We start from the raw sequence: 20,779 nt of genomic DNA, 5'->3' as shown, positions 1-20,779 counted from the left end.
ATTATTTTTTTAGATAAATAGATACTCTGTTAAATGAAAAATTTGTTGAAGAGGAATGTAATACTCGTATAATCATAACGGATAGAAATAATAAAGTGAATTTAAATGTGCCTGTAATCAATTTGGATGAAATTGAATTAATTAGGATGAAACAAGATGAAGTTTAATTTTTTTTTTATTATTACTCTTGTAGGTAAACGAGCACACGGCCCACCTGATGGTGAGTGGTTACCGTCGCCCATGGACTTCAACAATGCCAGGTGCAGAGCCAAGCCGCTGCCTACCGCTTAATACTCTCCACAAGCCCCGTTTGAAGAAGGACATGTTATAGCGCTCGGGAAACACCGTGGAGGGGAGCTCATTCCATAGCCATAGATGGTACGTGGCAAAAAAGACCTCTGGAAACGCACTGTGGATGATCGCAGTGGCTCCAGGTATAAATAAATTAATATTAAGAGTAAAATGGAGGAAATTTACGACTTTTTGGAAGTGCCCATGTGACCACGTTTGGTGACTTGGTTCCTTTGTTGTTCGTGCACTTGCGTAAAAGCTAAATGATTACGAATTCACCAATATTACACGTTGACACATAAAGAGCACTAAATAAAGAAAACGCATATTCGAAGGAATCTAAGAGTCTAGAATAAATAAATAAATATTTACTAACAATCACGCCACGTTAACTGGTCCCGTGGTAAGTTCGTAAAGAACTTGTGTTACAGGTACCAAATAACGGATATAAATGTAATATTTTTATTATACACATACATATATTTAATATACATCCATAACCCTCGAAGACATTTTTATATTTATCATACAAATATACTCCCTTGGCGGGATTCGAACCCGCGACCTCCTTGTGTAGTGACCATGTCACTTACCACTACACCAGACGGCCGTTAGTTATTATGAGTTAGTTAGAATGCACGAGTATTAAAATTTTACATTTTAATTGGAGTGTCTGTATACAAATACAATAAAACACGTCGGTAACGTAACGTAATAAGACTATTTATTAAATTTAACGATTATGTATTTTATTCAAATATCTATAGAGCTGCATATTTCTTCAATCTCTTGTTAAAGCCGGTCGCTTCCATCGCTGCTCTTTGGTTTGGAGTACAAAATTCTGGGACAGAAAACAAAAACATTAGCATAAATTCAATTTGTTGTCTACACGTAATGTGACTATATTATCTATAAGTAATTGTTGTTATTATACAGTATTATAATTAAAATTATAATTTGCGTAATTACTGGTGGTAGGACCTCTTGAGAGTCCGCACGGGTAGGTACCACCGCCCCGCCTATTTCTGCTGTGAAGCAGTAATGCGTTTCGGTTTGAAGGGTGGGGTAGCCGTTGTGACTATACTGAGACCTTAGAACTATATCTCAAGGTGTGTGGCGCATTTACGTTGTAGATGTCTATGGGCTCGAGTAACCACTTAACACCAGGTGGGCTGTGAGCTCGTCCACACATCTAGGCAATAAAAAAAAAATAAAAAAAAATTCATAATGTATTATACAGTTTTTGTATAGATTATATAACAATTGACTATATTATATATATCAATTAAAAACAACTCTATGATGATATTTTATACATATCTGTTCAACGGCCCCAAAAACCACATCGTGATTGCTGCTGAAGTTAAAGAAAAGGTTGAAATTTCAATTCTATCTTCAAACTGGAACACTCGACTATGCACACACGATTTTTAATACCCTTATTTTGGCAGAGACATGTCACTCCAGTTGTCAACTTTAAACACATTGCCAACAGAACGTCAACCTAATCAAACTTCAAAGGAACTTCGAGCCAGTGCGTATAAGGTCTTTTCGAGGCAATATTGTACTTTTTTACAGTGCGTATCAGACCAGATAAGCCTCAAGAAAGAGCGTTTTTGAATAAGACCATACACATAGAAATCTGAAGGTAGACACCTCCCGTAACGAGGAAAAAACTGCTTTGACTGCTGAATATGAGACAATCGCGTAAGTGGCTTTTTAAGCCCGCGTAACACAATCAACAAGTTAAATTTAACCACGGAATAGATAAATAAGGTTCTATTCCGTGAAAATTTAACAGATCGAGTTAGTTAAGTTTATCAACTCACGGACGGTACTAGGCTCCCAACCGACAAATTCTCCATTTCGTTCGTTCTCGGCCTTGAGCCAATCGTATAGAGGCTGGAAGTACTCCAGGACGCCGCTGGCATCCATGAACCTTTGTCCAGTTATCGCTTCCATCGCGTCGGGCCACGGCTTCGAAGAACCCAATTGCAGCATTTTGCTAATATACAAATAATATAATACGTGTGAATTTTAATTTTAAATCATGTCTTATATACAAACAAATATATTGCATATTTTAACTTTTTTAATACTAATTATTATAATAGTGTGTCAAATATAAGTCTTCCATTAGTTTTTCATTTAAAGCCGTTTCATCCACTTCTATTTCAATATATTATGTATATATTTTAAAAAAATGTATTTTTTTTATAGCTTCCAGAATTTCTGTACATTAAACGGCTGTCTGGAAGAGATCGCTTTTCAAATCAAATCAAATCAAAAGAGATTTTAGAGATAAGACCGCCTATTATACAAATGTATCTGCTTTTTGATTGTTTTTTTAGAGAAGCTAAGAAGTGCGCGTTTGGGATGGTATGGATATGTGATGAGACGAAATGAAAATGAGGTTGGTAAAACAATGTTAACTATGAATGTGGAATGATATAGAGGAAGGGGTAGACCTAAGAAGAAATGGATGGATTGTGTGAAAGACGATATGGGTAAGAAGGGAGTGAGCGAAGAAATGGTATATGATAGAAGAGTATGGAAGGAGAAAACATGTTGCGCCGACCCCAGGTGACTGGAAGAAGGGCGGGATAATGATGATGAATGATGTTTCCTGATTATGGTTTTAATGTTGACCCTACCCGAGAGCGTTTCCTGCCGCCGTGCTGTTGTAAATATCGCAGTTTGAGAGCAGCCTGCTGGAGTCGCCAACCGCGTACTCCCCGGCAAGCTGGCATAACGAACGATGGAATTGAAACTGGATAATGTAAGAGATATAGTATCTGAAAATAAAACAGAAAAGATCTCGATTAGTTTTGTTTAGCGCGTCACTTTTGACATATCAGTCAAATCATTTCGACGGTTGATTGCTATACCGGCAGTTTTTGAACAGAATTGAAGGTCCCAATATCCTACAAAATACCCGCGTCCGGAAAGAGAACAATGTCTAGAGCAAGCAAGGAGTTTCGACCCTCAAAAGAAAGTTTTACGCAGTTTTTCTTAAATTAATAATTTACGTCTTTAGATTAGCTGCTACAAAAAATCTTAGGTCTCGTTTTGAATAATTAATCGAATCGTGGCTTTAATAAATCTCAATAAAAAAATCCTCCAATCGTTGTCTGGTGATCAAACCGAAAGTTTGGCATAAAAAATAGCTCAAGGTCAATTGAAACTTTGACAATGCAGTCGGATATCTACCTCATGTATTCCACATCTGCAGCTATATGGTACTTTGCAGCAGGATCAAAGTCCGCTTCGCTTCGTGGCGCCGGAGGTTCCACGCCCTGCAAGGACTCTCTTAGTTGCCAGAAGTGACAATTGTAGTCGTCAACTGTGGTAGTTCCTCGGAAGACGCCATAACGGAAGAGATCGAGGAGATAGCCGAATGGTAAGAAAACTATCTTGTCCAGACCCTGGAATAAGAAATTGGATTCAATAAGAGAATTACCTCTTGTATATTGACAGGAAATAAATTTATTTTCTCAATTTTAAGATCGAACAAAACTTGTAAATACATGCTTAACGTAAATTGCACCAGAGTTAAGTCTTTACAAGATAGTGTTTAAAAGTCACATATGATTAAATGTTTAATAGCCAGGATATAACGGTTTTTGGTTACGTGACGATTTCTACATGTCAACCTTTTTCTGCAGTAACTTTTTCAGCGAAAAGAATTTTCAAGGAACTCAATTTTATTTTTTATTTTTTTTATTGCTTAGGTGGGTGGACGAGCTCACAGCCCACCTGATATTAAGTGGTTACTGGAGCCCATAGATATCTTCAACGTAAATGCGCCACCCACCTTGAGATATAAGTTCTAAGGTCACAAGTATAATTGCAACGGCTGCCCTACCCTTCAAACCGAAACGCATTACTGCTTCACGGCAGTAATAGGCAGGGTGGTGGTACCCGCCCGCGCGGACTCACAATAGGTCCTTCCCCCAGCAATTACGCAAATTATAATTTTGTGGGTTTGATTTTTATTACACGATGTGTTATCCCTTCACCGTGGAAGTCAATCGTGAATATTTGTTGAATATGTATTTCATTACAAAAATTGTTCATTCATTAAAAAAATCCCGCCGGCGGGATTCGAACACCGGTGCATCGCTCAACACGAATGCACCTGACATCTTATCCTTTAGGCCACGAGTACAACTTTTTCTATATGTACCATTTTGTAAAGCTGATTAATGTTAGATTCCAAATCTTCTGGTCCATCCTCGAGAAGCCCCATCACCCGTAAATGTTTCGGCGTTGCCACCGACAGTGCGATGACGTCACCAACTGCTTCGTGAAAACCTGTAAGTATTTGTGAGCCGATGAATCAACGTGCCATAATTTTTACAGACAATAAAACTACTGGTCATGATACTGGTAATGAGGTGGATGCAATAGTTCTCCTCTGATCTGTCGCCAAGACTATTATCAGGTGAGTTGCAAGAGGTCATGGTTTGTGGAGTCAGAGCCAATGCTCCGTCTCGCCTTAGTAGGATCTCTCAGCTCTCTAAGTCTTCTAATCGGATTTGGCTGCAAGAGCATACCGGACAACGGGTTTGGATGAACTGTCAAGCGATCCTTATAGTTGGCTGAGTAACGTTTACCGTGCAAATCCAACATTGAGTGCCTCCAGAGAGCTCAAAACAGTACAATTTACAGGAATTAGAAATTTTAATCATATATCCTTAAAATCTATACTTCTATATTAATATTATAAGATTTGTTTGTTTGTTTGTATTGAATAGGCTGCGAAACTACTGAACCGATTTGAAAAATTCACTGTTTTGAAGCTATACCATTCCCGAGTAACATATCTTTTTTGAAAAAAATTACGGATCCTTACTAAAACTCCAATAATGTAACCCAAGGTGTAACAAAATTACCTAAAATATTCTCTACATCGTGTGCCCCGCGAAAACTATTGATGATAGAATAAAATAATGTACTACGACTTTGTAAAACACATTATTATTTACAAAAAGCGTCGCTACAGCATATGTCTAAATATTATAGTTATGCCGCAATAAGTGTTCTTTTATTTAAAAAAAATAACACAACGTCAAATATCGAAATTTTTGATAAAGTTCCGAGCGGAGCCGGAGCGGGCCGCTATTTAGTAATATTAATAAAGCAGTCATTAGTTGGTTGGAGACCGCATCAGATATGCCGTAAACTCGGGCTCTCATCTAGATTCTCGTGTTATGAATACGTCTTCATGAATTCGCTACCTGGATTAGCTCCAGCCCTGTAGATCACCGGCTGATCCTTGTACTGCAAGTAGTATTGTATGTGACCCATTTCGTGGTGGGTCGTCTTGAAGAACGCGTCCGTGATGGTTGTGCATTGACGGATTCTGAAAAGTAAAAGCCGACACTATGAAACTATCTGTTTCTGCGACTTTGGTTCTTAACCAAAGGTCTAACTTTCCAATTTTCGCTACTTCTATCAACCTCCATTTTTATTTTTTATTGCTTAGATGGGTGGACGAGCTCACAGCCCACCTGGTGTTAAGTGGTTACTGGAGCCCATAGACATCTTCAACGCCACCCACCTTGAGATATAAGTTCTACGATCTCAGTATAGTTACAACGGCTGCCCCACCCTTCAAACCGAAACGCATTACTGCTTCACGGCAGAAATAGGCAGGGTGGTGGTACCTACCCATGCGGACTCACAAGTGGTCCTACCACCAGTAAAGCGGATTCTTTAAAAGTTTATCCATTATCATTATTTATAAATTTTCCACTATAACTGTCCACTGAATTTTATCCACTATAAGCGCATTGTTTAAAGGTTACCATTTTATCTTAACGAATACTTTAGTGGATTTTTATTCAGTTTAAGCAACATGATCAGAAAATATACAATACATTACAAGGTACCACCTAAGATTTTGATGGCGTCCAAATTGTAATTCGGAAAAAATGTGACACTTTACATTTTCGATACATAAACTAACGATTGAAGTAAATTTATGAAAATCTAGTAAACACACTATCATATTTATTTTGGCAAGATAAATTTACTTTTCCAGGATCATCTCATTTACCCCGATTTATGGATATTATGTGCCAATCCAAGCTATAAATACGTTTGTACGAAATTTCACATATATCCATTCGTCATTCTTGCCTCATCGATTAGCAAATAAACAAAAATTTATTATATTATTAGAATACTTGAGGGACAAGTTTAGGGAAATCAAAATTCTAACTTTAGCGCCCCAATACATATTTGAAAATTTATTGTACGTGCGTAAAAACATTGAAGAATTCCCCAGAGTCTGCAATTTGCATAATGTGAACACTAGGAACAAACATAGGCTTGCGTTGCCGGCGGCTCGAATTAAGAAAATAAGCAACTCTTTCAGGAGGCTGGGTGTACAACTTTTCAACAAGATTCCACTAAACGTTCAATTACTACCTGTTCATAAGTTTAAGAAAACTATCAAGGAACGTTTGTGCAACATGGCATATTATAAAGTTAAGGATTATTTATTGATGGCACTACGTGGGAATGAGGCGTTCGCTCCTGGCCTTTTCATATTTCATATTTTTTTTAATGTATTTTTTGACTTGTTTTTTCATTTATTGCATATATTTTTACTTATTAAAAAATATATATATATATTTGCGGAGTTTGTTTCGGCCTGTTCTTCTCAGGACTGTGGCTTTTTTTGGAACCGGTGGTAGAGTTAACATTGTTATTTATATTTTGACATTCAACAAGTGTGTTATACTGACATATAAGTTGAAATAAATGATTTTGAATTTGAATTTTGAATTTGATTAACAAATAAACAAAAATGCAAATATTCAAATTTATCTTTTGCGTATAAACTAACTATTATTATACATAAATCAATTGAAACCGATCGTCCAAATATGCTTCTTAACCCAATAAGCTTAGAATCTATGTCTATTCAGCAATAGATAAACTTCCTGTCTTTAATAATATTATGACATAATTTAAAAACGTTGAAAAAATAAAATGTTACCTGAAATCTTCACCGTCGAAAAAGTCCCAAGCAGAAGCATGGCAGACCATTTCTCTTCCATCAGTTGGTTTCTCTAAGATGGATCTTTCCCAGAACAACTCTGGCATTGGGGATAAATCCAATGACGTAAAAAACTCCTCTGCTGTCTTAAACATCTTAAGGGCTGTGTAATTCTGAGAACAATTTGAGCAGATGCAACACTTAGTATTAAGCAGCTCAAAGAAAAAATAAATTATTTAGTATCTTGCTCTTCGATTTTGGACCATGTCTTAAATTCCCTAGTACTTTCCATCTGTTTATGTTGCCAAAATTGTAACATTAAATACAAAAAATCGCTTTTTAATATTTTCAGAGCTAATTCTGGTTCGTGGGTAGATTTCGCTTCAGATTTTATCAAATCAACCAACAGTAATAAATAGCACGAATAAATTGTATTGAATGATATAAATGTACTAGGGCCAACTAAGCAACTGCAGGCAATAAGCGTTGAGACACGTTTGAAATAACGTAAACAATGGAATTTATTTAGTGATTTAAAAGTACATTACACGCTCAGAGTTATTTTATTCAAATCTACCCACACTTTCATTGTTTTGGGGCTTCTTATACGCACTTACCTGTGCAATGAGCGCGGCAGTTACATCAATATCGGTCTTATCCGGATACGGCCTTGTGAATTTTTCAACGTTACCCCAAGTTTGGGCCCAAATGTTACCTAAAAATAAAACAACAACATAAAAAAATATATTTCGAAAACACTGGTCTAAAAGTTCGTACCACTCCACACTAGGCAGCGGCTTGGCTCTACCCCTGGCATTGCGGAAATCCACGGGCGATGGTAACCACTCGCCATCAGGTAGACCGTATGCTCGTTTGCCTATAAGGGCAATTAAAAAAAAAACAAAAAAAAAAGTTCTTTTTGAAACAGTAACATAAAAGAGACTTTAATAAAGACACTTTTTTGTTATCATTAACGTTATCTTAAAATCTAACTCACTTTAGTTCAAAATTAAAAATTTCCAAATACATGAGTTTAAAGAACAGAAATACACCACAAATACTGGAAGTTGTTTTTCATGTTATCATTGTAGGTATCATTAATTGTATCAAACGGAGGGATACTAAGAGCTTCACCTAACAAATGAGCTGGAATGGGTCCTTTCTTCGGCACGACTTCTTCTCCATACTTCACACGAAGATGCCCTCTGACGTACGCATGAATCTGTTCATAGAGCGGTTTGATTTGCGCCCAGAGCGCTGCGAACTGGTCCTCGCTGTCTGTAGCTTCATATTCACTAAGCCACCATTCGGCCACAGTGTCGTAACCTGAAATGGATTTAACACTGTTCAATATTCGCTTTTCAACTGTTATTAAGCCTAGCTTTCTATTACCTAAAGTTTAAACAGTCACACGGTTACCAGTGCTACACATGTTGCTAACAATCAAATTGCAAAGGGGATGGCCCATTTTAGGCCCAAAGCGGACAATAGATTATAGAAAAAATACTTAGTGCATTAATTTTGTCATAAATAAATATGCATTTACTTTCTTGCAAATAAGCGCCACTATAGTTTACAATAAGTAGTTTAAAAAAAGTAACTCTATTGAAAAAACAAGGATTTTTATTTTTGCGGGAAAAATATTGCCAGCTTCAAATCCTTTTACGTATGAAGTAAACATTTTGAGTATATAAATAAAACGTATAAATAAATCATTTTAAGTATTATCATTAATCAAACGATTTTAATGGATTTTATGCACAGAAAATAACATCGAAGACATACCCATTGGACTTTAACTTGTAACTATACTTGAGACCTTAGAACTTATATCTCAAGGTGGGTGGCGCATTTACGTTGTAGATGTATGTGGGCTCGAGTAACCACTTAGCAACACCAGGGTGGCTGTAAGCTCGCCCACCCATCTAAGCAATAAAAAAAACTTTACTAGTATTGTTATTTAAATATGTACAACTAAAACAAAAACATAAAAAATAATGTGTACTCGTAAAAAAAAGATTAAGATATAAATCAATTATCGGTTATTTAAAAAAATAATCGATATATGAATTTCATGTAATTATTTTTCTTTATACTGACAACACTGAATTTAATCTGACTGACTGATACTTCGCTTGCTGCTTGTGGTGTTGTGCTTGCGTACAAAATGGATGTGTTTTGATTTTTCTTCGATTTATTTTACTTTTATCAATAACGTTTCATACTACGACTAAAAAACATTGTGTGAATTGTGGTTTTACCCTGACCGAGATTTAAAACCGTGTATATGCTCTCCTTTGCTATTTTTAGATGATACTAATTGTGTATGAAGATGAAGAAAATATAGATATTTAAAGAATTAAGTGTGTTTTTATACCCTATTGGATAAAAATACATTAGGAACATCTTAAACATTAAGAAAAGAAAAGTTCTTGAAGTATCTCACAATCCGACACTTATTTATATAGAAAATTAACCTCAAAACGAGTTTTTATTTTTATTATATTTTTTATAATAGTGGCGTCAATTTCAATATTTTTTTTAGATATCCAATACATTTAAGAATTTGAATCAGTACATTTTTATAGTAATATTTGATGTCCATCTTGGGCCTAGCACACTACGGAGAGTGGGCAATCCCCATTGTTACTGGTGGTAGGACCTCTTGTGAGTCCGCACGGGTAGGTACCACCATTCTGCTTATTCCTGCCGTGAAGCAGTAATGCGTTTCGGTTTGAAGGGTGGAGCAGCCGTTGTAACTATACTGAGACCTTACAGCTCATATCTCAAGATGGGTGGCGCATTTACGTTGCAGATGTGTATGGGCTCCAGTAACTACTTAACAGCGGGTGGGCTGTGAGCTTGCACACCCATCTAAGCAAAAAAAAAACACAATATAAATATGTTATCTATCTAAGACTTTCAAATAAACTGACACATTGGTACGTGGTTTATCTCGAACGTGTTCTCTTTCTTAAAAAGGACTAATACACTGCTAAGCCTCGTAGGCTCATGGATTTTATAATCCTAGCCTAGCCTTGCCTAATAGCTAAGATAAAAACCGGTCCAGCGTCACATAGAGATCTGTAATTTAATCTTTACCATTTAATTTGGCAGCCTCGTTCTCCATTTGAACGTACTCGGTGAAGTTACTCTTCGATGGAGCACCCGCTGCCTTATGCCATTCAAGCCATGTGTACTTGAGTTCTTCAGCGTCGCTGCTTGTCGCAAAAATGTTTGTGATTTCTAGAAATGAAAACCAAAGCTTTACTCGGAGAAGTTTTTCTTTTGATTGAGTAACACATCAACTTCATTTATCGTTTAACGACCAGAGCAGAGTTCATCAATGAAACCCTTGAATTACCAGAGATCAATTTTGTGAAATACCCTACGTTGCTTCCCAATCGCTACGATATATCAAACAAGGATTTCAAAAATGTTATTAAGCATTGTACAACTACAAAAAAGATATTAGTATATAATATTATACCAATAGCAACTTGCTACTTTATACGCTTATGTGGTAAGTCAATTTTTCCATCTACAGCTATAAACAGAGGTGAAAATGAAGAGTATACATCTAGGTTGACTTACAACTGAAATTATTTGAATACGAATCGTTAATCAAGCTATCCTAGAAAGTAAAAAGATCCAAGAAGAGAAAGAGAAATAAGATGAGAAAGAGAATTTCCTAAAGTAAAAAATCCAAAACTAGACAAAGAACAAGGACATGCAGACTCCGAACAACGAATAGTAATCGGAAATCGTTTAATTGAAGCATAAAAAATTTAACAAACACATCGACTATTTATTTGATATTAAGCAAACAAAGAACCCAATTAATGATTGCACATCCAAAAAAACATATTCATTTATATCTTGGATATAGTAGTCGTACTAAAATTTAGTAATCGTCTAAAAACGTGCTAGAAGCAGCACCACAAAGCGGCATGCTAAAGTACTCTCCTTAAGCCAACCTTGGAGGAAGCCATGTAGCACTCCTGGAAAATCCCTTGGGTAACATAGCTGATTGTATGTCGTTGGGGTTTTCGTGTCCCCTTACAGGGGCACGGATCGCGCCTCGAAGCAATTCCCTCTGCCCGGACTTGAGCTCCCTGCCTAACGAGGCAGGGGTGATGATTGTGTTTGCTGGCCATTATTATTAGGCGATGAAGTGATGTCGTTGAGGCGATTGTATCCATGTTTTCATTGGTATTTTATACCCTGACTTTTTTTGTAAATCGATTCTTTAGACTTCAACTCGAATCGATTTAAAAATCGAGAATTATTGGGGAAAACTCGCCATCCCTACTCCGGACAACAGACTGTTTTGTTCTAAATACAGCACTCATTACGACAACACACTGATCAATTAAAAGCAAACTCACCAGGTTCAACATGCAAATCACATTTAGTCCGATTATTATAATCACAGATCGTTGCCTTAGCGTAAGTTGACTGCATGCTATTGATGGCCACGATCAATCTCTGATTCAAATCCTCGGGTAGAGCTGATGTGCCCAGCTCCGTGTATTTCTTGAACATCCTCTTCAGGTCCGGGTCTTCGAACTCGTGCCAGAGGTAGCTCATGGTTTCCTTCCAGTATTCCTTCGTTTCGCTTGCCACCTCTAAGGATACTTGTAACTGAAATTTAAATTATTGTAAAATCAATGGACGCAAATGTTTCACTAGCGTTTTTGCAACATTAAAGGCTTCGTCAAACAGAACGCGTACTTAGCGCTGCGTTTTAACGTCGCGCTCTTTTCATGTCACACAAATTGACTAGATGAGTTTAACGCTCCTTGACGCAACGCATTCGCCAAATCATAGTACCTTTCGATAGCTGTGTGAATATTTAAAAGTATTAAGATGTCGAGTGATTCAGATGTGGCATTGTATAAGCATGGGTATTTTCTAACTAATTCTATCAATTTTTCGGGCATTACCCAGTATTTAATACACATTCACTCGGACGCTAAAATAGAATTTGTAAAAAATTACAACGCCTGAAGTCAAAGCGTCCTAACGCCGCGACAGAGCGTTGCGTACTTACAGCGTTGGCGCTCTGTTCGACAGTATATTACCATAGCAGTACCACACATCTCGGCGTCATAGCGCGCCGTCAGTTGAGCGTTCTGACGCGCGCTAAGTACGCGCTCTGTTTGACGCAGCCTTAAGACCTACCAATTTCTGTTCGTTATGGACTGTCAAATTCGTCTCATAGTCCCAAGAGGCAATCGTTTTCTTGTTCCTGAGCCGAGAAGTCTGTTCGTCCAAAGTCCTCACGTAATCTCGCCCAGCGGATTCCTCTGCAGCTCTTTCTGCTGCCCGACCCTGGGCTGCTACCAGGAAGACTGACGCGATAGCACCCAGAAGGGCGAGCTCCCCGATAATCTTCATTATCATCTGATTCAAAGATTGATAAGCTTAGAATAATTTACTGTTTTTTTACTCCAGACACTACTGATATTTTACATCTTCGAATGAGAGCAGTGAATAATGATCACGGATGCTCTCCGTTTATCACTAACGTAAAGTTTTTCAATAGCACGAGTGAATATTGCGTTGGAAGTACTGGCGCGTTTTTTACTGGTGATAGGACCTCTTGTGAGTCCGCGCGGGTAGGTACCACCGCCATACCTATTTCTGCCGTGAAGGAGTAATGCGTTTGGGTCTGAAGGGTAGGACAGCCGTTGTAACCATACTGAGACCTTAGAACTCATATCTCAAGGTGGGTGGCACATTTAAGCTGTTGATATCTATGGGCTCCAGTAACCACTTAACATCAGGTGGGCTGTGAGCTCGTCCACCCTTCTAAGCAATAAAAAAAAGAATGAACGTAAGTCTCACTATGACGCTTTTCTGGTTTAACAAAACTATTTCCACCAACTGAAATTATTGTACGAAGGCATAATTCAATCAATAAAAATTAAAACAAGCCAAACCTACTGATGCTCTCCGATCGTAACTATCACACTATAAATAATAAACTTACTAAATGATTTCCATCTCTATATATTTATAATGTCAGTTTTCATTGTAAAATGTCGGACGACGTGCGATGTGAAGGTAACTGTTTGATTCAATAGAGTTTTATTGCATAAAACACGTCCCGAGACGTTTGTTATATAACGAACTTTTGTTCGCGGCTTCGTTCGCTTTGATATAAACAAATAAACATATTGTATTGAATTACTGTATTTCTCTTTGATGAAATATATTTTATTTTTTGTATCTTTAACAATGTGTATGCGAAATTGAAGATCTGTTGTGTAGAGTCAAGACAACAGAGCGTGACAAACAAACGACTTCACTTTTGCATTTATATTTAGGTATTTATTGACGCACAGAAGTCAAGATGTAGTCGTTATTGCCGCTTGTCACCACTCTTGTCACTAATACAAATTGGTTCACGGTTAAGTCATACAAAGTGTCTACAGAGTTTTTTAGTTACATTATCTGCTTATAGAATACTTAATTTAGCAAAATGTAATTTTAAGTTTTACAAAATCACCTCTCTTTGTATGTCTTAATAAACACGCTAATTAACATGCAAAAATCATCGGTTTGTTGACTAACCGAGACATCGTAATCCCAACGATTAAATTATTCATATATAATTGTGTTTTTTTTTTCTTTTTAACGTCCTATCTTACTACATTCAAATACTTTTCCTCCATCAGAATTACGGTACACCCTCTAATCTTGTCATGACGATAGGATAATGTAACCTTGAGAAATTTACCAAGCGATAACAAAAAATAGTTATGGTGGCGTAAAAACATAAAATGCGATAACTACGTTATGTTGCAGTTTTCGAAATTCGGTCGTTGCAAAGGAAGGACACAGACTGCGGACAGAAACGATAAGAAGCGGCAGTTCTGCGGTAAATGGAGGATGCACAGTACCTTATGTAGGCTTATGCAGGGACGTCTTAAACTAGGCTGGGGCCCTTGGGCACACAAGAATTTGAGGCCCTTTTGGAAAGTAAAAAAAGCGAATTATAATAACTTTTTTTTACCGAATATAACCATTTATTATAGCTAATCAAATACAATATCATATAATAATATTAATTATATTAGAATGCTGCTGGTTTTTTTGGTTACGATAACGATAATGGTTTCTTTCGGGATTTCTGTTGAGCAAAATATTCCATTATATCTTTAAAGTAAATTTTTTGAAGGATATCACTTTCTATGCCCATAATTGACAAACTACTCAGCCGTTCTTGTAACATTGTTGTTCGCAATTCATTTTTTATTCTCTTAAGCTGCGAAAATGACCGCTCACGACAACAATTGGTTACCAAATTGTCGGTCCTTCGGGGCCCCCTGAGAATGGGGGCCCTGGGCACGGGCCCCGTGTGCCCTTATGGTAAAGACGGTATTGGGCTTATGTTACCTTACTGCAGGGTCATACCGATAGGCGATGAAAAACACCAACAATTTCACTTATTTTCGTACAAATTCAACAGAGACACGTAACGCGCGCGCGGTAGGTCAGCCATTACATTTTCTGCTCGAGTCGATGTCGCTACACGACCTCGCTCGCACGCGTCGGCAGGTAAAGTGCGGAAGAGGGATGGGACAGGATTTGCAAAAACCAAATTATTGTTGTTATCTTCCGAAACCAAAAACTAACAGTTGTAAACCAGCGCAACCAATGAATAAATTCAAATTCAAATAGCCAAATATATTTAAAAAATTCATGTCTTGAAAATTTACTTGCAGAAATTAGACACTAACAGAGTTTATTGACTGCATATTTATAGCATTGAGCATCTATATATTAATACGTGAAGCAAAAACTTTGTATCCCTTTTTACGAAAATTGCGCGGACGGAGGAGTATGAAATTTTCCACACTTATAGACATAGATTATACACTTAATATATTAGAGACTTATAGAGAATATAGAGAAGAAGTGCACAATACTAATATTTTTTTTAAATAATGCATAAAAGATACATTAAATCAATAAAGAAAACATTACACACACAACATACCATGTATTTGACGCACACACGCATGCATACTATTTATTGTCAAACTTTTGTTCTTGACGTCTGTGTCAAATTTGTATGATTGAATGAATGTCAAATTGAGAATAGATTAAATATTGGTTGTCTTTGTTAATATTTTTTAAAGTGTAGTCTTGGCGAAATTTGTGATTAAAGAAGTATAAAATGGAATCATAATAGTGTACAAACTTACAATTCCAATTGATTATAGTCGAATTTCGACTACTGCGGGACCTCTAGTTTAAATTATTCAGCAATTAAAATACCGATTCATATTTCGACTACATCAAATCCACTGATCGTACAGACGCAAACTACATACACATCTCGCAGCCACATTTCGTCTTTTCGCATTAAAAGTACAATTTCCAAAAATATTCAAAACTGAGTTAATATGTGGAATGATTTGATATCACCAGTATTTTTCTCATAAATACTGTCAAAAGAGCGTTTTTTAGTTTTAGTATATATATTTTAAGATAACCTATATTTTGACTACTATTAACAAAATTAATACATAATTTTATCATACTTTAAAAGACAGATAATGTATCTAGTAAAAGAAAAATTTTTTTTGCAAAGATGATTAATATTAAAAACATCACGTGATGTTCAACCTCTAAAGCACTCTCCTGTAAAATTAGTAAGTTTTGAGATTATACAGTTTTAATGCGAGAAGACGATATGAGGAAACATCGAATTGTAGCATATATTTCGTCAAAATTGAAAATTGATTGCCCAAAGTCACACACAGAATCAGATCTCTTACATTGGAGCTACGATGTAATGGGAAAGTGTGGTGTACAAAAGAATGGTGATCAGCACTAATAAAGGCAAATATTTGACCAGTGAACTACTAAATATAGGAGGTAGAAAGTTATAAAGGTGTAGCTAAAATCAAACCCGCAAAATTATAATTACCTTAATTACTGGTGGTAGGACCTCTTGTGTCCGCACGGGTAGGTACTACCGCCCTGCCTATTTCTGCCATGAAGCAGTAACGGGTTTCGGTTTGAAGGGTGGGACAGCCGTTGTAACTATACTTGAGATCTTAAAACTTATATCTCAAGGAAGGTGATGCATTTTTTTTTTTTTTTTTTTATTGCTTAGATGAGTGGACGAGCTCACAGCCCACCTGCTGTTAAGTGGTTACTGGAGCCCATAGACATCTACAACGTAAATGCGCCACCCATCTTGAGATATAAGTTCTAAGGTCTCAATTATAGTTACGTTACGTTACGTTACTCTTGTACGTCAATGAACATCAATCTTTATTACTCCCAAGACATTTGTATCTACTCTAAGCATTCTAAATAATAATCTTGGCTAAATTAGCCGATAATTAAAGCAAAATATACTGATTTCGGCAATATGTATTTTTTACCACATTCACCTATTGCTTCTGCAAAAGAATAATGGCTTTTTTAAGCTTTCATTTGAAATTTTGAAGCTTGTGATGGTACTCCCGTAATCATTTCAGGCCACATTCAGATTTTAATATTTAATGAACGATTATACTAAATCTCTCACTCCAGACACATCACATAACAATGCTAGGCAGCGGCTTGTCTCTGCCCTCACCATCAGGTGAGCCGTATGCTTCATAGCCCACAAGGCTATTAAAAAAAAAAGACGATGTGTGAAAATCAGTTTGGCGCCTTTTAACCTTTGTAACACCGTCAGATTCGGACATGCCCTTAGTAGTAAAATGATAACTTACAAACAAAACCTTTTTGGTGGTCTCACTGAAATATCCGCAAGGCATTTTATATATATATAAACTAAACACAAATCCACTTCAGTTTTAAAATACTTTTCAACGCAAAAGCTACGAAACGACTGGAACAATGTTTTAGTATTTAAAAATCTTTAATTATCATGTAAATGAATTAAGTTGTTGGTCTGTCTGTCATGCTTGTGGACGATTTAGAAGCTATTGTCTTCGGAGTGCTGTTGTAGAAAATGGTTTACGGATGCTCATGTACAGCACGTAGCCAAAAAAAAGATCAGAATCCAATTGAAATTGCATAAGCCGTTGACAATGTTATACTAGAAATTTTACCGATGTAGGTTTAAGTATTTGCTCGTGTAACATCACAAACAACCGTAAGTTAAAATACTAACACTTTACATCAGCACGTCGGCTATCTAGGAAAATAATTATTAAGACATTTTTTTTATAAATATACAGTATGCATGCTAAATGTTTAATAGTTTAGATATGGTCCCACAATCCATATCTATACTTCTATACTAATATTATAAAGATGAAAGATTTGTTTGTTTGTTTGTATTGAATAGGCTCCGAAACTACTAAACCGATTTGAAAAATTCTTTGATTGTTTGGAAGCTACACTAATCCCGAGTAACATAGGCTATAATCTTTTTTGAAAAAAATTAGGGATCCTTACTAAAACTCTAATAATGTAACCCAAGGTGTAAAAAAATTGCCGACAATATTCTTTACATCGCGTGCCCTGCGAAAACTATTGATGATATAATAAAATAATGTACTACGACTTTGTAGAACACATTATTATTTATAAAAACCGTCGGTACAGCATATGTCTAACTATTATAGTTATGCCGCAAGAAGTGTTCTTTTATTTAAAAAAATAAAACAACGTCAAATATCGTTGAAATATTTGTTAAGGACCCGAGTGGAGCCGGAGTGGGCCGCTAGTGGTTAATATATCGGTAATATATCGGTAATGTATATGACGCTATATGTTGGAAAATAACTAAACTGACGGTAGAACGCCTTGTGAGTCCGTACGGGTAGGTACCACTACCCCGCCTATTTCTGTCACGAAACAGTAATGCGTTCCAATTTGAAGTGTGAGACAGCCGTTATATTATATAATTGGAGCTCAGACCTCATTACTCAAGATGGGCATTCATTCATGTTGTAACGTCTAAGGGCGCCAAATGTAACCACTTAAACCCGGTGAAGCGTGAGGTTGTACAAGGGTATATGTAACAAAAAAGGCACTGTCTCCCCCGAATACTACTCTTTCATCATTTCAACTGTTACGTAAAGACATCGATAGACATTTCAATAAAATTACAAAAAAAAAAATCTTGACTATTTAACGTATAAAACTATCCATATTATTTCAAACTTCGAAACGAACATACACAAAAACCGTGAAAAAACAATATATATATAGGATAAATACTCTGGCGAGTGACGTGTTTAGTGACATTTTTGGGCAAAGATTACTTACTATCTTGAGCATATCCTCGTAAACTTTTTTTCCACTGCCTATTCGCTGGTAGCCTACGAGCTCAAGGGCTCAACCTGAGAAAGACCAGCCCTAGCAAGAGCAGTGCTTTGCTAAATCTACCACCGAATTTTTTACTAGTGGTAGGACCTCTTGTGAGTCCGCACGGGTAGGTACCACCACCCTGCCTATTTCTACCGTGAAGCAGTAATGTGTTTCGCTCAGAAGGGTGGGGAAGCCATTGTAACTATACTGAGACCTTAGAACTTATATCTCAAGGTGGGTGGCGCATTTACCTTGTAGATGTCTATGGGCTGCAATAACTACTTAACACGAGGTGGGCTGTGAGCTCGTCCACCCATCTAAGCAATAAAAATAAAAAAAGAATTGGGATCGCGACCAACTGAGAAAATGCGGCGAGAAACTCAATGGGTCATCCTAAACATGTTTTCAATGCGATAGAGTCAACCCAATTAATGGCATTACAGAGTGTAAAGGTATTGTATTTTCGGTGGAAGAGTGCTTTGAAGAATTGCTTGAAATCATTCCCTCGTTTTCTTTTAACTTTGGTTACTACCGGCCACCGGAGCAGAGACCATCTCTAAAACCTAGAACTGCTGTGTTCTCCCACAGTACTTTTACAGAGACTCTTCTTGACATTTACTATACGTCTCTGCAATAAACTCCCCTTCGATGATTTCTGAGCGCTATGGCATCATGACCTTCTTCAAATGTTGCTACAGCGGAATCCTAACCGGTGGGCACTAGCTTAGCTGTGCCCGTAGCATTGCTATCCATGGGCAACAGTGAACACTAATCATCAGGGTATTCTGGTATATATTCGTTACGAAGGTAATAATAAACGATTCTAAACGTTTTGGTCAAGTCATGCACTTCATGCTTAGTTTATTTTTATTTATTGCTTAGATGGGTGGATGAGCTCACAGCCCACCTGGTGCTAAGTGGTTACTGAAGCCCATAGACATCTACAACGTAAATGCGCCACCAACCTTGAGATATACGTTCTAAGGTCTCAAGTATAGTTACAGGGTATAGTTATATAAATAGGCAGGGTGGTTGTATCTAACCGCGCGAAATCACAAGAGGTCCTACATCCTACATAGCTTATATTAATTAAACGTTCATTTTAAATTAGTAAAGGTACAATTATCACCGACTATTAGAACGTTGACCCAGCGCGTCACTTAATTTTATTTGCACCCAAAAAGACCACACATTTCTAAATGAAAGGTAGTGCAAAAACGAGTGATTTTTTTGCTCCAAATTGTTACAAAACTTGCAGCCCTCTGTTTTTATGAGCCCTTTAACAACCTAAATACCGTTATTCAATTTCAAACATATATCAAAGTCTTAGTTGTATTCTAGAACGGCTACCCGTCCAATCAAACCAGTACTCATGACTTCCTCGCAGCAGAAATATGGGAAGGACAATTGCGTACCTGTGCGGACTCACAATACGGGCGTATGCGTTCCCCAAATAAAAATATTTATAACTAGCCACCCGCCCTCGCTTCGCTTCGGAAACTGTAATTTATTATTGATTGCTCCACTATTTATTGGATGTTATTATACATATAAACCTTCCTCTACAATCACTCTATCTATTAAAAAAAAACGCATCAAAATCCGTTGCGTAGTTTTAAAGATTTAAGCATACATACGGACAGATATAGGGACAGAGAAAGCGACTTTGTTTTATACTATGTAGTGATTGATATACTCACAGGATGTTCACTCCTCGGGTCTTCAGAGGACACTGATTCAACTGACACATGTATTCTTATATTTATCTCGTTCCTAAGCCGATAGCTCGAGAGACGATCAGATATAAACATTTCAAGTGATTCAGAAATGAATTTAAGTAAATTTCCAATAAAAATTTTGTTTGTTTGTTATTTTGAGACTTATTTAGACTTATTTATTATTTTCTTTTTTGAGACACTGGGTTCATATACATACCTGTTCATGTACCTGGTGCCTCAAAGCAACGCAGATTTATGAATTAAATGTTTAAATGTTTTAATAATTTTGTTAATTTTAATTTTAATTTTACTAACATAGTTCTAAATATTACTCTACTTACAACATATTATTATGGACTTAAGATGGTCTGAATTAAATGATTTTTATTTTATTTTTTTATTTTTTATTTGATTCGAAGTTTTTATTCATTTATTTGGACGAACGAGTTCATGGACAAACGGATGTCAG

The 20,779-nt window shown here is 36.6% G+C and overlaps 2 protein-coding genes across 3 annotated transcripts in view; both read right to left on the bottom strand.

Annotated features, from left to right (window-relative positions):
* The window catches only part of NimB (nimrod B), a 660,573-nt gene that overhangs the window by 269,269 nt on the left and 370,525 nt on the right, over positions 1–20,779 (bottom strand). The gene's annotated exons all lie outside the window — the stretch shown is intronic.
* On the bottom strand, positions 994–20,427 carry LOC134199406 (angiotensin-converting enzyme-like). Of its 2 annotated transcripts, none has more exons than XM_062670250.1 (13): positions 20,293–20,427; positions 12,485–12,706; positions 11,689–11,944; positions 10,403–10,546; positions 8,435–8,626; positions 7,918–8,015; positions 7,301–7,473; positions 5,532–5,656; positions 4,478–4,605; positions 3,502–3,716; positions 2,946–3,086; positions 2,121–2,296; positions 994–1,132 (listed from the first exon to the last, which is right to left on the bottom strand). In XM_062670250.1, the coding sequence occupies exons 1-13, from the start codon at positions 20,401–20,403 to the stop codon at positions 1,053–1,055; spliced, it is 2,061 nt and encodes a 686-aa protein (XP_062526234.1). In that variant the 5' UTR covers positions 20,404–20,427; the 3' UTR covers positions 994–1,052. The 2 variants fall into 2 exon arrangements, with proteins under 2 accessions (XP_062526234.1, XP_062526235.1); XM_062670251.1 differs by lacking the exon at positions 20,293–20,427 and adding an exon at positions 17,044–17,200.

This window comes from Bombyx mori, chromosome 9, assembly GCF_030269925.1.
Source record: "Bombyx mori chromosome 9, ASM3026992v2".
NCBI classification, from domain to species: Eukaryota; Metazoa; Arthropoda; class Insecta; order Lepidoptera; family Bombycidae; genus Bombyx; species Bombyx mori.
Note: the sequence above shows the minus strand (reverse complement) of the source record. Positions and strands in the feature narration are given on the sequence as shown.